The 19,538-nt window shown below is 45.8% G+C and overlaps 1 protein-coding gene across 2 annotated transcripts; it reads right to left on the bottom strand.

Annotated features, from left to right (window-relative positions):
• Nucleotides 1–1,062: 1,062 nt before the first annotated feature.
• On the bottom strand, nt 1,063–19,482 carry LOC105027914 (cyclic GMP-AMP synthase). 2 transcript variants are annotated; one of them, XM_010900290.4, is made up of 7 exons: nt 18,113–19,482; nt 17,555–17,871; nt 3,432–3,664; nt 2,557–2,785; nt 2,100–2,384; nt 1,886–1,985; nt 1,063–1,757 (listed from the first exon to the last, which is right to left on the bottom strand). In XM_010900290.4, the coding sequence occupies exons 2-7, from the start codon at nt 17,862–17,864 to the stop codon at nt 1,247–1,249; spliced, it is 1,668 nt and encodes a 555-aa protein (XP_010898592.2). In that variant the 5' UTR covers nt 17,865–17,871; nt 18,113–19,482; the 3' UTR covers nt 1,063–1,246. The 2 variants fall into 2 exon arrangements, with proteins under 2 accessions (XP_010898592.2, XP_010898591.2); XM_010900289.3 differs by having other exon boundaries at nt 17,555–17,882.
• Nucleotides 19,483–19,538: the final 56 nt, after the last annotated feature.

Here is a 19,538-nt window from a genome sequence, read left to right on the forward strand (position 1 = left end):
CAGGTGTTGGCTATTTTGTTATTCCTTCATCAGTTAAGCAAGTAAAAGGTCTGGAGTTGATTCCAGGTGTGGCATTCGCATTTGGAAGCTGCTGCTATGAACACATGAACCCTATGAACAGTCCATCCTTAGGCTGCAAAAAAGAAAATCCATCAGAGAGAAAGCAGGAACATTAGGAGTGACCAAATCAACAGTTTGAAACATTCTGATAAAAAAGAACGCACTGGTGAGCTCTGCAACACAAAAAGGACTGGATGTCCACGGAAGACAACAGTGCTGGAAGATCGTAGGATCCTTTCCTAGTAACAAAAACCCCTTCACAACATCCAGCCAAGTGAAAAACAATCTCCAGGAGGTAGGCATATCACTATCCAAGTCTACCATAAAGAGAAGACTTCAGGAGAGCAAATACAAAGGGTTCACCTCAAGGTGTAAACCATTCATAAGCCTCAAGAACAGAAAGGCCAGATTAGACTTTGATACCAAAAAAATCCAAAAAGCCAGCCCAGTTCTGGAACAGCATTCTTTGAAAACATGAAACTAAGATCATCCTGTACCAGAATGATGGGAAGAAAAAAGTATGGAGTAGGCTTGGAACTGCTCATGATCCGAAGCGTACCACATCATCTGTAAAACACGGTGGAGGCAGTGTGATGACATGGCCATGCATGGCTTCTAATGGCACTGGGTCACTAGTGTTTATTGATGATGTAACAGAAGATAGAAGCAGCCGGATGAATTCTGAAGTGTATAGGAATATATTGTCTGCGTTCATTTCACTTGCTGAAGACAAAACTTAAAGCAGAAAGATCCACAAACAAACAACAATTAAATGCAGCTGCAGTGAAGGCCTTGCAAAGAATCACAAAGGAGAAACCCAGTGTTTGGTGATGTCCATGCGTTCCAGACTTCAAGCTATCAAAGGATTCTTGACAAAGTATTAAAAAAGAACATATTATTTATGAATGTGTTAATTAGTCCAATTACATTTGAGCCCCTGAAATAAGGGGATTGTGTATGAAAATGGTTGCAATTCCTAAACGTTTCATACGTTATTTTGTTTCAACCCCTTGAATTAAAGCTGAAAGTCTGCACTTCAATAGCATCTCAGTTGTTTCATTTCAAATCCATTATGGTGGTCTACAAACCCAAAATCATGAAAATACTGTTGGTGTCCAAATATTTCCAGACCTAATTGTATCTTTTAGTTTAAGTGAAGCTAGCATCAGCCAGTCCAGGTTGAGATCTACCTCAACAAAAAGCAACATACTACAAGGCATAAAAACACTATCAAAGCTGTGATTTTGAACATGTACACATTGCTATGGAAGAACAGGCTAACACAGGGCTGAGCAGCATCTGGTCGGGGCTGGCAGTTAGAGGGGGACTGTACTGCCAACGGTGGGGCAGGAGAAGGAGGCACCAGAAGAGGTAGCCCCAGCCTCCTCTGCTCCTCCAGAGCATTAGTCAGGAACACCAGGGTCTTGCGTGGAAACGTTGGCGCCGCAAATAGGTTGGCGCTGGGGATGAAGAAGTGAGGGAGATGGCCGCTCCTCGCGTGGCCCTCGAGGGCTCCCAGGAGGTACATGAAACAGACAGGCAGCTGTTCAGGTGACCACAGGGTGTCCTGGGCCCTGATAGAGAGGGTGTGTAGAAATGCGGTTTTCCCATGGTAGGAGCATAGAGCGTCCAGCTCCTTGGGGTAGCGTTGCTTCAGTCCCTCAATCAGACACTTAAGGAGCTTGAAGCTCTTCTTCCTAAATGACAGATGGTGGGAAGGAAAGGCACTGTTCATGAGATTGTTCATGTTAAATACAGTCATGTTTTTGGTATTAGTGTGAAATCAGTCACAGATGCTTAAAGCTTCAGTAGATTGAGGTCTGACCGGCAGCACTTGGGCGCACCGCTCTCACAGCAGGTCTTCTTGTTCCCATGGTATTTGATAATTTCCTTTTCAATGTGAGAGAATGATATCCTCCAACACTCTGCAAAGTAATCAAACAAATGTACTTGTAAGTAAATGAAATTAAACAATGTCATAAATAATATTTGTAATAGATGATACCCTCATGAAAATAAGTAACCAGTGTTGCTCCCACCTTTAGCTGCCTCGCCAAGGTTACGTCCTGGGGGCCGCTTGGGCACAAAGAAGCAGGTTTGGTGGGTGAGAGCGCATCGTGTCTTCTTGCCCAGCCAATTGTCCACATCTAGGCCATCACGGGCGGATTGGGGCCAGCTCTGTGAAGAGGGCACTTCCAGGGCAGGCACCACATCCACGGAAATGAGTTCCTCTTTCCCGTTATTTACTCCCAACAGTGAAAGTGTCACCGCAGGGGAGTTGGGACGCTTTCTATTCACAATCCAATACCACCTTCTATCAGGCACTGGTGAAGCAAGAAGACCAAGAAATCAGGCTAACTGTCATGGGATATTTAAACAGCTTACATTAATATTTCATGGGTGGCTGGAGATGTGGAAACATGACCAGTGGCCTCTACGGTTTAAAAAACCCTATTGACTACTCAACAACATAGCGTGTTGAAGCCTTTACCACACCTTTGTAAGTGCTGATGAACTTGCGGACCAGACGGTGCATTTCACTTATGATCTTGCTAGCTGAGATTGTAAGTCCATCTTCCAAAAGGAAAGATCGTATGTGGGAACGCGTGGTCCGGCAGAGGGCCACTTTGTAGAACAGGCCGTGGTACTGGTCCAGCTCAGTCCATTTGAGGCGGGAAGGAGATTGTAACTTCAGCATCATGTCAAACTCATTTGGGTTGTGTATCTGTTGGCAAACAATGGCAGTGGGTACTATTTACTATACATATTTGTGTCCTTCATTGGACTTCAATACAGTGAAGTATATTCTCTGAATGGTAAGGGCAGGTTTGACAGACCCAGATGTCCAAGAGAACTGCATACATCAATACTTGAAAATCAACATGAGAAGAACAAGAACTTCCCTATTTGCATTTCAAATGTGTCTTTCGTGCCCAATTCATGACACGTATCTGTTGAATCATTAACTATTGAAGTACAGATAACTTTCCTAAATGCATTAACAAGAGTTGCAAATGTCTGAGTGAGGGGTAAGAGGTTTACTGATAATGCTTATTAGATCCCTTTTTCAGTGAGTAGTGAAATAGCTGAACTGGTGGGTGGCTCTTAGTGCAAGATGAGTTTAGCTCAACAACACCCAAGGAAAAACCATGTTTACCAAAATACCTAGGGGATAGTTAATATCAGCCATTTGTAATTCTCTCATCTAAATGTGTTGAAAATATGCCAAAACACAGAGACAGATTCCTGTTTGTGAAATTTTGCCCATGTATATCAGTCTTTCTAGCTGACACTGTACCCCATCTACTCCACAAGGAGTGGCAAGGACTGCAATGTCAACTAAAGGGAGTGATTGTCAGCCTGCGAGTTACCTTGACCATCTCGTAGTATGAACCACTGTTGAGCACAGTGACTGACTGGAAGTAGGGATGCTCATCACTCTTCTTTAGGAACTCCAGCAGGCTGTTCTGGAGATGGTTGACCAGGTCCACAGCCCACTGTCGGTCACTCTGGCGGAGCTTGAGCTCCTTGGCCTGAAGCGTGATCCAGTGGGCCAACTCTTGAGAGACAGGGACCAACTCATCCCCTGATATTGGGTCCTGGGCTATAAACAGATGGTGGTGTTGTCTGATATTTCTTGGACGAGTACTATATTAATACATGGTGTTTATGTGCTGGCAACATGGTCTGGTGATACAAGTATCCTTACCTTCTGTCTTCAGTTTTTCTCCCCACATATTTCAAGTATGCCCAAATAAAGCTAAAATATAAACTATGTTTGATGAGTCTGATGAGTCTCAATTTCTATTGAGACATTCAGATGGTAGAGTCAGAATTTGGCGTAAACAGAATGAGAACATGGATCCATCATGCCTTGTTACCACTGTGCAGGCTGGTGGTGTAATGGTGTGGGGGATGTTTTCTTGGCACACTTTAGGCCCCTTAGTGCCAATTGGGCATCGTTTAAATGGCACGGCCTACCTGAGCATTATTTCTGACCATGTCCATCCCTTTATGACCACCATGTACCCATCCTCTGATGGCTACTTCCAGCAGGATAATGTACCATGTCACAAAGCTCGAATCATTTCAAATTGGTTTCTTGAACATGACAATGAATTCACTGTACTGAAATGGCCCCCACAGTCACCAGATCTCAACCCAATAGAGCATCTTTGGGATGTGGTGGAATGGGAGCTTCGTGCCCTGGATGTGCATCCCACAAATCTCCATCAACTGCAAGATGCTATCCTATCAATATGGGCCAACATTTCTAAAGAATGCTTTCAGCACCTTGTTGAATCAATGCCACGTAGAATTAAGGCAGTTCTGAGGGCGAAAGTGGGTCAAACACAGTATTAGTATGGTGTTCCTAATAATCCTTTAGGTGAGTGTATTTAGCGACTACAATGCCCATTTCTCGTATATATTTTTTTCAGATGCTGATTTACAGGTACAATTTACCTGAAATATTAAAAGTTTACACTTATTACGGTTCTATATCGTGAAGCTTTACCCATAGGGGCTTCGCTCCTATTGGTTTACCCCTCTCTGCCAATAGACAGTCACTGAAAATGTAATATGCAAATCACACCTCTCATGGCCATCTGCCCCATGGCTATAAAAGAGGTCGTCATACTCTGTTCTGTCTCCCTTCTTTCTTCACGAGAAAGTTTTGATATGCAGTAGTCGGTGATTCCCAACAAGCATTCACCTTCTTAGACTGCTGAAGCAGTCTCTCCTAGCCTTCACAATCGGCCTGCTGGTGTAGTGAGCTGGACCCGGCAGTCGACGCACACACACTGTGCTGTGCGTGTGTGGGACCGCTGCATGCCCGCGACTGCGCCATCGAGGAGCCAGTGTGCACCGCCTGCGCCGTCCACCCTTTACAGGTGAGGATGGACACGGTTGGCATATTTCGCAGAGGAGGTCCCTCTCGCCGACGTCCTCTCTCTCCTCTCTGAGGAGGACTCCCTTCAGGAGTCAGGGTCGGAGGCTGAGTGGACCGGCCTGGTTTCAGCTCCGCCCACCTCTAGAACTGTTCTCCCTCGTTTGGCTGAACAAGTGTGGAGTTGTTCCAACTCTTCCTCTTCGGAGGAGGAGGTTGCCCCCCGAAGGACAGGAGTGTCGACACCCCGGCAGTGAAGGAGGACTTCTTCTCTTTGAGGCCGCCCGCTGGACGCATGCTCGCCACCCAACACCAACCACGGCACCGGAGGTCCCTTCGCTACGTAAATACGCGGAGGAGGCGTGGGTGGCCCCCTTCATGACCCGGGGCATGGTCAAATCCCACCTTGCCTTCACCACGGTGGAGGGTTGGTTGGAAACGTTGAGTAGGGGCATCCCGCACTGGCGACTTCCCTGGTCCCGAGCCTGAGCACCTGGGGCGACAAGCGCCATGCTCTACCATCTGTGAAGGACCGTGTCTCCGCCAGCCTGGCAGAGAAACAGTACGCCCTGTCGGTGCATTCCCTCGCAGCCTATAACAACGTGGGCCTCCAAGCAGCAGCTATGGCCGGGATGACGGTGAGTGAGTTGGCTCAGGCTTCGGAGGCCATCCTGAAGCTCACTCAGGCTAACTCCCTCTTGGCTGACCGGGTGATGGCCAAGTCAGTCATGCAGGTCAGGCACCTGTGGCTGGCGCTGACCTCCCTGAAGGAGCCGGAGAAGATGCCTTTTCTCAACTCTCCGCTGCAGGAGGACGCGCTCTTTGGCGCTGCGGTCACAGAGGCCCTGGTGTGCCAGAAGAAGGACAAGGAGGAGCGGCTCTATCTGGGTCCCCTTCTGCCGGTCCCTTCTTACTCTGCAGTGTCCGCTGCCCCCCCCCACCCCCAAGGCTTCGTGGAGGCCTGGAGGTCGGTTGAGACCGCTGAGGTGTCAGGCGGTCAGGGTTCTGGCCTGCTTAGACGACCTTTTGGTTCTGGTGCACTCGGCTGAACAGGCCCGGGTTCACACGTTCAGGTTGGTGGCTCAGCTCACTTGCCTGGGGTTTGCGGTGAACTGGAACAAGAGCACCCCACAGCCCAGTAAACTGGTGGTATTTCTGGGGCTCCAGTTATCCACAGTATCTATGAGGACTCACATATCCGAGGCGTGGAGGGAGGCCACTCTGCAGCCCCTGGCCCACGTCCAGCCGTTGCGCACAGTGTCGGTGTACGTGGTCATGTCGCTGTTGGGCCTGATGTCTTCAGCCCATGCGGTGGTTCTGCTGGGCCTGCTGCACATGAGGGGCCTTCACCGCTGGTTCCCCCGTTTCCGTCTGGATGCGTCACAGGCGAAGGTTGATCAAAGTCCCGAGCTCTCTGGAGTCGGACCTGGCGTACTGGAAAGACCTGTGCACTCTGCTGCGTGGGGTTCCCATGAGCAGAGTGTCAGTTCGGTTCCCAGTGTTTACAGATGCGTCCCTGATGCGTCGGGCAGGATGGGCCAGTCGCAATCAGTCAGAGGGGTGTGGTCTCCGTCGGAGCGCCACATCAACTGGCTGGAATTGGACACAATCAGACGCGTGTTGCTGCACTTCGCACCGACCCTGCGGGGTCAGGACGTGTTGGTGTGGTCAGACAATCGCACGGCGGTCGCTTACGTAAACAGGCAGGGCAGGGTCAGGTCTCTGCCCCTCCACCTGTTAGCGGTGCAGATCTGGGAATGGGCACACGTGCACTTCAGGTCTCTGAGGGCCCTTCACATTCCCGGAGAGCTCAATGTGGGCGTGGACTTGTTGTCTCAGGGAGGTCCCCGGGATGACGAGTGGTGTCTTCATCTCGACATTGTGGCCGAGATGTGGAGACGCTTCGGGAGGGCGCAGGTGGATCTGTTCGCACCCGGGAGGCCGCGCACTGCCCCCTGTGTTCTCTTCGAGCACAGGACAGGCCATCGTTGGGTGTGGACGCATTGGCTCACGGGCCATGGCCGAGAGTACTGCTGTACACGTTTCCCCCACTACAGTGCATTCTCCCTGTTATGTTTCGGGTGCGGTCGTAGGGGCTGTCGCTCATCCTGATCGCCCTGATTGGCCCGGGTGCCCTGTGGTATGCAGAGGCGGCTCAGATGGTGGTGGGGAGGCCATGGCCGATCCCTTACCACCACAGGGCATTGACACAGGGCGAACGGCTCAATCCTTGTGTTCCTTGTGCTGGGTCAGCTGATACCGGCCTGGCTCCTAAGAGGGCCAGGCTGCTGCGGCGAGGACTGACTGTGGAGGTAGTCGCGACCATTCAGTGTGTGAGGGCAGCCTCCACGTCGGCTAGCTATACTAGCCGATGGGGAATCTTTGCCCGCTGGTGTGAGGACGCGGGGGTTGCCCTCTGTTGTGACGTGAGCAGTGTCCTGTCGTTCCTGCAGCGTCTATTTGAGCAGCAAAGATCCCCTGGCATGCTCAAGGTGTACGCGTGTGCGATCTCGGCGTGTCATAAAGGGTTCAGTGGGGTGTCTGTGTTTAGTCATCCCTTGGTGAAGCGGTTTCTGGCCAGGTCCTGCCGTGTCCGGCCGGTGGCTTGGCGGACGTTGCCACAGTGGGATTTGCTTTGGTTCTGGAGGCGCTGTGTGACGCGCCATTCTAACTGATTGATCAGATACCGTTGAAGATGCTGTCCCTTAAAACTGCGCTTTTGTGGGCTCTGACCTAAAAGGGTCAGAGACCTTTGTGCGCTGTCAACGCAGCTTGGCTGTCTCGCCATCAACGGCGATAGTAGCAGGGCTGTGTTGCTCCCTAACCCAGCCTTTCTGCCCAAGGTGATCAAGGCGTTGTTTCGTTCCATGAAGATGGTGTTGTGGGCGTTTTCTCGCCCTCCCCATGCGGGAGAGAGGGAGGAGAGGTTGCATCGTCTGTGTCGGGTGCGTGCTTTGGCACAACAGCGTCTGTCTCACTGGTTGTGTGATTGATCTGGCATGTAAGTCACGTGACACTCCTACACCTGGGGGGTTTGGTGCCCACTCCATGCGTGGGGTGGCCACCTCGGCCGCTCTGTTTAGTGTGGCTGAGACTGGGGTGTGATTCGGGTCCGTTAAGCTACTGGGACGGTGAATTTGATATGGCTCCATCCGTTGCTCTGGTGTGCCTGTGCAGTTTTTAGTAAGACGCTCTTATTGTGTGTGCTTGAGCGTTTGCTTGTGCGCCGAGTCCTGGTCTCGGCGTGTTCTCTGGGCTGGCCTCGGACGCTTCCATTCAGTCTAGATTGATTGAAGAGGTACCGGTTGGGTTGGCATTTGTTTCTGATTATCATTGCACAAACGTATGTGTTTGGTGTGAGCGGGATGGAAGCGGCTCGGTGTTGTGGTTTTTCCACGCCTGAGCCATCCTGTTGGGCACTTATCTCGTTGGTGAGGTAGGAAACCGGCAGGGAGTACATCTTGGGCTCAATCGCTTTGCCTTAACCAATAGGAGCGAAGCCCCTATGGGCAAAGCTTCACGATATAGAACGATGGTTACTTTCGCAACTCCAGTTCTATGAGTGGAGCGTCGCCCATACTCCTCTCTGCAGTCACTGAAAATTTAAATATGCAAATCACACCTCTCATGGCCATCTGCCCGATGGCTATAAAAGAGCCTGCTCTCCTGACATCTTGCAATGACTTCTGGGATATCAGATGCTTTTCTCGCTGAACAAGTCACCAACCCATGCATCCTCGATAAAAGAGGCGGATCAAGTACACATCCGGGCATTTTAGGCGTTCTTGGTAACTTGCATTCTTTGGATTGGAACCGTACTTGGGCCATGAACGATGACGTCAAAATGGCCGATATGAGGAGTTTAAAAGGTTAACGGTTAAATCTAACACTGTGGTGGCCAACAAAGCCAGGGAACAGAGAGCAGTGTTCTTCTCATATGTTCTCTATTTTGGCGTACAGACTCTTATTTGTAGTATGATTGAGATGTAAGGACAAGTAAAATAATATATCTAAATATGTGAAAATAATTAAGATAATTCAGTTAAGGCCTACACATGGGCTACATTTCTGAAATTAACCCATTAATCATTGTTAATTATTTAAGATATACTCCATAAAACACCTAGGTTGTAGGGCTACCTGTATGAATTTAATGATCAAATACCTGAACATTAAATCAGTGAAATTATTTCCTATTCACATATGCCTAAACCCCACCACGTTCTCCCAGGGGTGCTCTCATGGGAATATGGCCAATCGCACCGCTCACCCTCGGGATTCCTGTGAGAAAAAGTGTTCTCTATACAGCCCAGTCCCAGCCTATGCATATTAAAAATAGACCAAGTATTTTTTGCTAATTACCTGTGATCACAATAAAAAGCATACTTGATCTTAAGTATGCTTAAATAGCCAGGGAACATTAATGCATCAAGCAGTTTAGTGAGAGCAATTACCTTGCAAACTGCATGGCAATGCCTATAGTATTCTTGCTCAAATGTTCAGCATCATCGTTGAAATACATGAAATATCCACAAGCAAAATACCGCAAAGCACAACACACTGTTCACCATGAGCGCATTACTCCGGCGAGTGGCACTGGAGACATCTGGCCCTAGAATTTGAAAAATATATAGAATTTCATGAGATGAGGTTCGATATCTTCATTAGAGAACATCATTGGAGTAAACTAGAGTTACACAGTCTCTAAACACCCTCCCGCTGCGGAGTAGGCCTCTCACAATCCGTGTGACAATGGTGATTGTGTCTTCCAAATGTACCAGCCTTTTTGTGGGAGGAAGGGCGGTGCCTATGTTGGGTAACATCGAGTTAACCATGAAGATAACCTGCTCGGAGCAGTTAAGAGATGCAGCTGAAAGTTGCCATGACAGCATACCTTGGGTAAAACGTACAGTGGGGAGAACAAGAATTTGAAACACTGCCTATTTTGCAGGTTTTCCTACTTACAAAGCATGTAGAGGTCTGTAATTTTTTTTATCATAGGTACACTTCAACTGTGAGAGACGGAATCTAAAACAAAAATCCAGAAAATCACATTGTTTGATTTTTAAATAATTAATTTGCATTTTATTGCATGACATAAGTATTTGAACACCTACCAACCAGTAAGAATTCCAGCTCTCACAGACCTGTTAGTTTTTCTTTAAGAAGCCCTCCTGTTCTCCACTCATTACCTGTATTAATTGCACCTGTTTGAACTCGTTACCTGTATAAAAGACACCTGTCCATACACTCAATCAAACAGACTCCAACCTCTCCACAATGGCCAAGACCAGAGAGCTGTGTAAGGACATCAGGGATAAAATTGTAGACCTGCACAAGGCTGGGATGGGCTACAGGACAATTGGCAAGCAGCTTGATGAGAAGGCAACAACTGTTGGCGCAATTATTAGAAAATGGAAGAAGTTCAAGATGACGGTCAATCTCCCTCGGTCTGGGGCTCCATGCAAGATCTCGTGGGGCATCAATGATCATGAGGAAGGTGAGGGATCAGCCCAGAACTATACAGCAGGACCTGGGACCACAGTCTCAAAGAAAACCATTAGTAACACACTACGCCGTCATGTTTTAAAATCCTGCAGCGCACACAAGGTCTCCCTGCTCAAGCCAGCGCATGTCCAGGCCCGTCTGAAGTTTGCCAATGACCATCTGGATGATCCAGAGGAAGAATGGGAGAAGGTCATGTGGTCTGATGAGACAAAAATAGAGCTGTTTGGTCTAAACTCCACTCGCCGTGTTTGGAGGAAGAAGAAAGAATGAGTACAACCCCAAGAACACCATCCCAACCGTGAAGCATGGAGGTGGAAACATCATTCTTTGGGGATGCTATTCTGCAAAGGGGACAGGACAACTGCACCGTATTGAGGGGAGGATGGATGGGGCCATGTATCGCAAGATCTTGGCCAACAACCTCCTTCCCTCAGTAAGAGCATTGAAGATGGGTCGTGGCTGGGTCGTCCAGCATGACAACGACCCAAAACACACAGCCAGGGCAACTAAGGAGTGGCTCTGTAAGAAGCATCTCAAGGTCCTGGAGTGGCCTTGTCAGTCTCCAGACCTGAACCCAATAGAAAATCTTTGGAGGGAGCTGAAAGTCCGTATTGCCCAGCGACAGCCCCGAAACCTGAAGGATCGGGAGAAGGTCTGTATGGAGGAGTGGGCCAAAATCCCTGCTGCAGTGTGTGCAAGCCTGGTCAAGAACTACAGGAAACATATGATCTCTGTAATTGCAAACAAACGTTTCTGTACCAAATATTAAGTTCTGCTTTTCTGATGATTCAAATACTTATGTCATGCAATAAAATGCAAATTATTTACTTAAAAATCACACAGTGTGATTTTCTGGATTTCTGTTTTAGATTCCATCACTCACAGTTGAAGAGTACCTATGATAAAAATTACAGACTTCTACATGCTTTTTAAGTGGGATAACCTGCAAAATCGGCAGTGTATCAAATATTTGTGCTCCCCACTGTATTAATCTTTCCTAGAATGGTTTAATCGGGAAGTTACTCCAGAAGTTACCTCGGTAAGCAAGTTACCTCACGTTGTAGTACACCCCTCAGAACTGAAGCACAGCAAATACAGACAGCTCACTCAAAACAATGACTGACAAACTGAAAGGCAAACAGAACAACTTAAATAGGGTCCCCAATTAGAGACAATAAGATGCAGCTGTCTCTAATTGGGGAGAACGGAAAACAGCACTGTAGAGATGCCATCAATTTTATTGATGATTTTGCTGAACTACATACATACATCTTCTTCCGCTTCATCTGGGGCCGGGTCGCGGGGGCAGCAGTCAAAGCAGAGATGCCCAGACTTCCCTCTCCCCAGACACTTCCTCCAGCTCTTCCAGGGGACACTGAGGTGTTCCCAGGCCAGCCGGGAGACATAGTCCCATCCGAAACAGATGCCCAAGCCACCTCAGCTGACCCCTCTCGATGTGGAGGAGCAGCGGCTCTACTCGGAGCTCCTCCCGGGTGATCGAGCTTCTCACCCTATCTCTAAGGGATCGCCCAGCCACCCTGTGGAGAAAGATCATTTCGGCCGTCTGTATCCGGGATCTTGTCCTTTCGGTCATGACCCAAAGCTCATGACCATAGGTGAGAGTAGGAACGTAGATTGAGCGGTAAATCGAGAGCTTCGCCTTGCGGCTCAGCTCTTTCTTCACCACGACAGACCGATACATCGACCGCATTACTGCAGAAGCTGCACCGATCCGTCTGTCAATCTCCCGTTCCATCCTTCCCTCACTCGTGAACAAGACCCCTAGATAATTAAACTCCTCCACCTGAGGCAGGCACTCTCCACCAACCTGGGCAAGCCACCAGTGACAAAGGACAGCCTTGCCGGAGTCCAACATGCACAGGGAACAAGTCTGACTTACTGCCGACAATGCGGACCAAGCTCCTGCTTCGGTCGTACAGGGACCTGACAGCCCTTAGCAAAGGACCCAGGACCCCATATTCCCGAAGCACCCTCCACAGGACGCCGTGAGGGACACAGTCGAATGCCTTCTCCAAATCCACAAAATACATGTGGACTGGTTGGGTAAACTCCCATGAACTCTCCAGCACCCCGTAGAGAGTATAGAGCTGGTCCAGTGTTCCACGGCCCAGACGAAAACCACACTGTTCCTCCTGAATCCGAGGTTCTACTATCGGCAGTATTCTCCTCTCCAGTAACCTGGCATAGACTTTCCCAGGGAGGCTGAGAAGTGTGATCCCCTTATAGTTGGAACACACCCTCCGGTCCCCCTTCTTAAAAAGAGGGACCACCACCCCGGTCTGCCATCCCAGAGGCACTGTCCCCGACCTCCACGCGATGTTGCACAGGCGTGTCAACCAAGACAGCCCCACAACATCCAGAGACTTGAGGTACTCAGGGCGGATCTCATCCACCCCCGGTGCCTTGCCACGGAGGAGTTTCTTGACTACCTCTGTGACTTCAGCCCGGGTGATGGACGAGTCCACCTCTGAGCCCTCATCCTCTGCTTCCTCAATGGAAGATGTGACGGCGGGATTGAGGAGATCCTCGTACTCCTTCCACCGCCCGACGACATCCTCAGTTGAGGTCAACAGCTGCCCACCTCTACTGTAAACAGCGTTGGTGAGGCACTGTTTCCCTCTCCTGAGTCTGTCCAGCTTCCTCCCCCGCCATCGGATCCAACTCACCACCAGGTGGTGATCAGTTGACAGCTCCGCCCCTCTCTTTACCCGAGTGTCCAAGACATACGGCCGCAGGTCAGATGAAACGACAACAAAGTCGAACTACTCTCTGTTATATCAGTTGATTATAACTTATTTATTATTACAGGGGATTTTAACATTCAAATAGATAATAGTACAGACAATAATGCCAAATAACCTTTTGCACTACTTGACACTCAAGGCCACATTCTAGATCCGGTTATCTCTAAAGGTCTCGATATTTCCTCTGTCATGGTTAAAGACTTGGCCCTGTCTGATCATTTCTGTGTCTTTTTTGATTCACTTATCATCCCGAATGTTCCAGTAAACTCTGTTTCTGTTAAAAAAAGGTACATTAATGAGAATACATTTATCGGGAATGATCAACATGTAATGAATTTGCCTGTTTCTTTAGTGAAATTATAAGTATTAGACCGAACATCAGAACTACACAGTGTAACAAGGACTCTGTACCGTCACCATGACCACCAAGACATAACTTGGTTATTATGTCACATTTTAATACAATTGATAAAAAATCCCTAGAATAAACAGTTCAACATCTTAAAGCTTCCACTTGCTGTCTAGACACACTGCCATCAGACTTATTTTTTAATATTTTTGAACTCTATAACAATGGACCTACAGAAAATAGTTAATAACTCTCTGCAATCAGGCATTTTCCCAATGTCTCTAAAAAAACAGCTGCCATAAAGCCCTTATTAAAAAAGAGAACACTCGATGCATCTATAATGAACAACCATAGACCTGTATCAAATCTCCCTTTTATAGCCAAGATCATTGAGAAGGTTGTCTTCAATCAACTCAGCAATTTTGTGACCTCAAGCGGTCTCTTAGACAAATTTCAGTCAGGTTTCTGACCTTACCACAGTACTGAAACGGCCATGATTAAAGTTTTAAATGATATACAGCTGAATACTGGTTCTGATAAAATAGCACTTCTGGTTATATTAAATCTCAGTGCAGCATTTGAGACTGTAGCTCATAGAACAATTATAGATTGGCTGTAAAATTGGGTAGGACTCTTCGGGACAGTCCTTGATTGGTTCAGATCTTATCTAGATGGCCGGAGTTACTTTGTCACCATTGGTAATAATGAATCTGATAGGGTGGCTATGACATACAGAGTTCCACAGGGATCAGTTCTCGGACAGCTTCTGTTCAATCTCTATATGCTACCTCTGAGCCAAATTCTACAAAACCACAACATTAACTACCACAGCTATGCCGATGATACTCAAATATACATGGCTCTCGAACCGTATGACAACAGCTCATTAAACTCTCTGTGTCACTGTATAGAGCACATAAATACCCAGATGAACCAACATTTTCTACAATTAAACCAAGATAAAACTGAGATTATTGTGTTTGGCAACAAAAATAAAAAAACAAGTATTAGTAAAGAGGTGGATTCTCTGGCCCTTAAAACCAGGGATCAAGTGTGTAATCTTGGTGTTCTGATAGACTCAGACCTCACATTTAACAGTCATATCAATGCAGTCACCAAAACAGCATTCTTTCATCTAAAAAATATAGCCAGAATCAAAGGCTTGGTGTCCCAAAAAGACCAAGAGAAGCTCATCCATGCTTTTATCTCTAGTAGGGTTGACTACTGTAATGGCCTCTTAACTGGACTCCTGAAAAATACTGTAAAACAACTGCAGCTGCTGCTAGAATGTTAACCAGGACCAAGAGAACAGAGCACATAACTCCGGTTCTTAAATCTTTGCATTGACTTCCAGTCAGTTATAGAATAGATTTCAAAGTGGTGCTTTTAGTTTATAAATCTCTGAATGGTTTAGGAGCTGAATATATTTCTGATATGTTTGCAGAATATAAACCGAGCAGGGCTCTTAGTTCCATGAACACAGGTCAACTAGTAGAGCCCAGAGTCCAAACTAAACATGTAGAAGCTGCGTTTAGCACTTATGCTGTACACAACTGGAATAAACTACCAGAAGATCTTAGACGTTCCCCAAACGTATACATTTTTAAATCCAGGTTAAAAACACTTCTCTTCTCACGTGTGTGATGGTAATTCCATGTATCGACACTCGGCGTAAGGGACACAGAGACAAAGTTCTCTTTGTACATTATAACCGTTTTATTAATTATTATGCACAGAGACTATTATGAGAGACGCGTCAACCGCTTACACACACATAATCGTCTGAGGAGTCTCTAACTCCATATAGCTCATTCAACCGTATATATCACATAGGAAAAAGGGGTGTGGTAAGTTGCTGCCATCTGTCTCATGTCAATCAAACACATTCCCTTTGTTCTATCACACAAGTCAAATGCTATCTTCCTCCACCTTATCCCCTATGCAAATACCAGCTCCCCCACATTCTTTTACCTATCTAAACAATGGGACTCAAGTCCTTTAATCAGTAAGAATGCATCAGGCTTCAGAAACTTCCCCAACACGTGCCTATGACTGAGCACTTAAACTTAACCACACTGTTTAGCCTTATAGCTTCTTATGTTTTTATCCTATTTTTAATCATTATATGTTTTCTTATTGTATTTTTTATTATTATGATGTTTTCATTTGTTTTGATGTTTTCATTTGAGTATTTGTTTTTATGTTATTGTACTTTCATATATTTTTCTTTGTAAAGCACATTGAATTGTTTCGATGTATGAATTGTGCTATACAAAAAAACTTGCTTGCTTGCTGGAGGCACCCAGCCAGGACCTGACAAATTGCAAGGTATCTGAATCACAATTATGGCCTTGCTTTTTACAATAACTCCCCAGCAGTTTCTGGACATACAGGTGCATCTCAAAAATGTTTAATATAATGGTTCATGTTTTACCATAATTCAAATAAAAAAGTTACACTTTCATATATTCTAGATTATTTACACATAAAGTCAATCAAGCCTTTTTTGTTTCAATCTTGGTAATTACGTCATACAGCTCATGAATCAACAATTCTGTATCTCAAAATGTTAGAATAAAAAATGTATAATACAGAAATGTCGACCTGAGAAGAGCTCTAATCAGCTAATTAACTCAGAACCCCTGCAAAGGTTTCCTAAGTATGTTAATTCATGCACTCAATATTTGGTCGGGGCTCCTTTTGCACAAATTACTGTATCAATGTAGCTTGGCATTGAGGCAACATGGAAGCCCAGGTTGCTTTGATAGCAGCCTTCAGCTCATCTGTACTGTTGGTTCTGGATTATAAAATGTTCTTCTTGACAATACCCCATAGATTCTCTATTAGGTTCAGGTCAGGCAAGTTGGCTGGCCGATCAAGCACAGTAACACCATGGGCAGCAAACCAGTAACCAGTCATTGTGGCACTTTGAGCAGGTGCCAAGTCCTGCTGGAAAAGGAAATCAGCATCTCCATAAAGCCTATCAGCAGATGGATGCAGATGGAAGAAGTGCTCTATAATATCCAGGTAGACGGCTGCATTGACTCTGGACTTAATTATCACTAACTGTGGAACTTCACACTGAAACTTCAAGCAACTTGGATTCTGTGCCTCTCCACTCTACTTTCAGACTCTGGGACCTTGAATTCTAAAGGACCACTGAACAACGGTCATGTTCTTTTTCTGCTTTGCCCAGGTAAGACGCTTCTAATGTTGTCAGAACCTTCTGTGGCTTACCCTCCTTGTAGAGGGTGTCAGTGAGTGTTTTCTGGACAACTGTCAAGTCAGCAGTCTTCCCCATGATTGTGGTTATGTGTACTGAAGGCTCAGGCAGTTAATTAGCTGATTAGAGCTTTTCTCAGGTCGACATTTCTTTAATGGCAATGTTTTATTATATTATTTTAAGATACTGGATTTTTGATTTCCATGAGCTGTAAGCCATAATCATCAAGATTGAAACAAAAAAGGATGGAAATGTTTCACTTTGTATAATTAATCTGTAATATATGAAGGTATCCCTTTTTGATTTGAATTACTGAAATAAATGACATTTTCCACAATATTCTAATTTGTTTAGATGCACCTGTATGTTCTGGGATGCTCATCTCGCCAACCTATTCTGCTTTTCAAACTGCTCAGTCAACCAGGAAGTACTTGGCAGCACACAAGTGACTAAGCTTGCTAGTGCCACAGGAATCACTACAGCAGAACGAAACAAAGCAACCATAGCCAACTTCCATCCCACCAACCCTAGATGCCACTGAGCCAATTTGCACTGCCTTATATGAGACCCTGGGGCACCGTCTGAGCCCATAACTGTAATTCCTGGCAACAATAACGCAGCTGTACTAAGAGCCAGTGACTTGCACCATTCAGCGTCCTGAACAAGCGACATCTTAAAAGATAAATGAATATAATAACTTCCTGATTGTCTTGGGATCTTTCTTACACAGTCATACACATTGCACAACCGCCTCCTATTACCTTTGAGGTTTGGTCTCTGCCGAGAGAGGGACGAGGGGTCTGTGGTTGGGGTGCTGGAGTCCTCATCAGTCTCCTGACCAGGACACATTCCAGTCTGAGAGTCATCTACAGGGCTACCTCGATCTCCATAACTGTCCAGGTACCCACCCTCCTCCGCCTCACTGCCCAGGCTAGGGTGGTGGTCCACGGGGGTGGACTGGTTCCTGGCGAAAGCCTTCGATGGAGGAGTTGTCTTGGGCTCTCCAGATGGTGTGGATGGAACCAAGGTCTGTCTCCTGGAGGATGATCTCCTTCGAGTGGTGTTATTCATCTTTGTACTGCAATCAGTCTACAGAATTATAAATTTATTCAGAGAAACCAGTCCTGAGTAGTCGCTCATGAATATAATACATTGAAATGTAATTCTGTGATTCTGTCAAGTGGTTTTAAAGGCTCTACCAAAACAATAGGCCATCACCACTACAAACGTATACTTGCAACAAAAGACACAGCCCTTACTATTTCCAAACCTCAAAATATATTTAGAGACAAACATACACGTCAAGATTCAGGACTTACCGTTATTGTTTGTAACAACTGGCAGCTTGGAAAATGTACACAGACTTAGAAGTCAATATGACTTAGAAGTCAATTATTTGCTCCTTTAAATATAAAACACAAAATGCCTTAACCACTTTAAGCATAAACTGCCCCGGTTTCCTGACAATTTCCCTTCTTTACTTTCTATTTACAAATGTGATGTCACTTAAAGAAAATAGGCCCTGCCTTGATTGTAGGTGAGTGGTTGAACCTGAAAGTCAAAGGATCCGGTTTTACCATACGATGTGACATCATCCCGTAAAGCTGTGGTTCCCAACCAAGGGTTCTAGCACCCCTGAGCGTACTTGGCCTATTTACACAGGGTGCTTAAATAATCATGAGACCGTATGCTTACTGATGAAACGAACATAAGCTGGTATTTCAAGGGTACCCAACAAGCAGAATTTTAAGAACGATGCAGTTATCAAAACTTTTAGGAATCACTGCCATAACTGAAATTCCGTGTGCTACCTGTTACCCATTTTTAAGGAAGCTCTTTATGAGTTGCCAACATTGAATGGTGTACAATTTTACCCACAGGGAAATAACTTAAATAAAATATACAGTACTTTTAACAACACATATTGTACATTTCTGATGTAGATAATAGGAGAGAATGCTTTAAACAGGGGAACCGGGGGAGAAAAGAAATGTAACCCAGTGGGCCATACCCATTCATGTCTAAGGAAAACAAGCAGTATCTGTATAGGAAACAATATGAATCAACAACAGATCATACTGCCGATTTTGTAGACATCCAGGAGGGGCAGACGAAGGGGATATAATGTGACATCATCCTGTAAAGCTGTGGTTCCCAACCAAGGGTTCTAGCACCCCTGAGCGTACTTGGCCAATTTACACAGGGTGCTTAAAGAATCATGAGACTGTATGCTTACTGATGGTATGAACACAAGGCGTTATTTCAAGGGTACCCAACAGAATTTTACCAACGATGCAGTTATCAAAACTTTTAGGAATCTGCCATAACTGGAATTCTATGTGCTACCTGTTACCCATTTGTAAGGAAGCTCTTTATGAGTTGCCAACATTGACTGGTGTACAATTTTACCTACAGGGAAATAAAATATGCAGTACTTATAACAGCACATATTGTACATTTCTGATGTAGATTATATGAGAGAATGCTTTAAACAGGCACATAGAATCATATCTAACTGTACTACATGCAAGACCCTCTACTCACCAGCGAAAATGACTAAATAAAAATAAATAATTCCTACATATTGTTTGCATCTTTTCATTTCTCTTGTCAATATTGTAATCATATGGAGTGTATTCTGCAAATCAATCCAACATCTGACAATTAGCTCAAGGTTTCACAGCAACAGAAACCACACGTCTTTATTTTGATATTCTAACACAACATATAATTTCATGATTGATA

Source organism: Esox lucius, chromosome 10, assembly GCF_011004845.1.
Source record: "Esox lucius isolate fEsoLuc1 chromosome 10, fEsoLuc1.pri, whole genome shotgun sequence".
Taxonomy (NCBI): Eukaryota; Metazoa; Chordata; class Actinopteri; order Esociformes; family Esocidae; genus Esox; species Esox lucius.

Bases quoted from the DNA above. Each gene is read 5' to 3' on its own strand.
- LOC105027914 (XM_010900290.4), bottom strand. From the start codon at position 17,864: ATGAATAACACCACTCGAAGGAGATCATCCTCCAGGAGACAGACCTTG. The intron at 3,665-17,554 runs GTAATAGGAGGC...ATCTGTTTATAG, and splicing joins GCAGAGACCAAACCTCAAAG to CCCAGGACCCAATATCAGGG. The intron at 2,385-2,556 runs GTGTGGTAAAGG...TTGCTTCACCAG, and splicing joins GTTCATCAGCACTTACAAAG to TGCCTGATAGAAGGTGGTAT.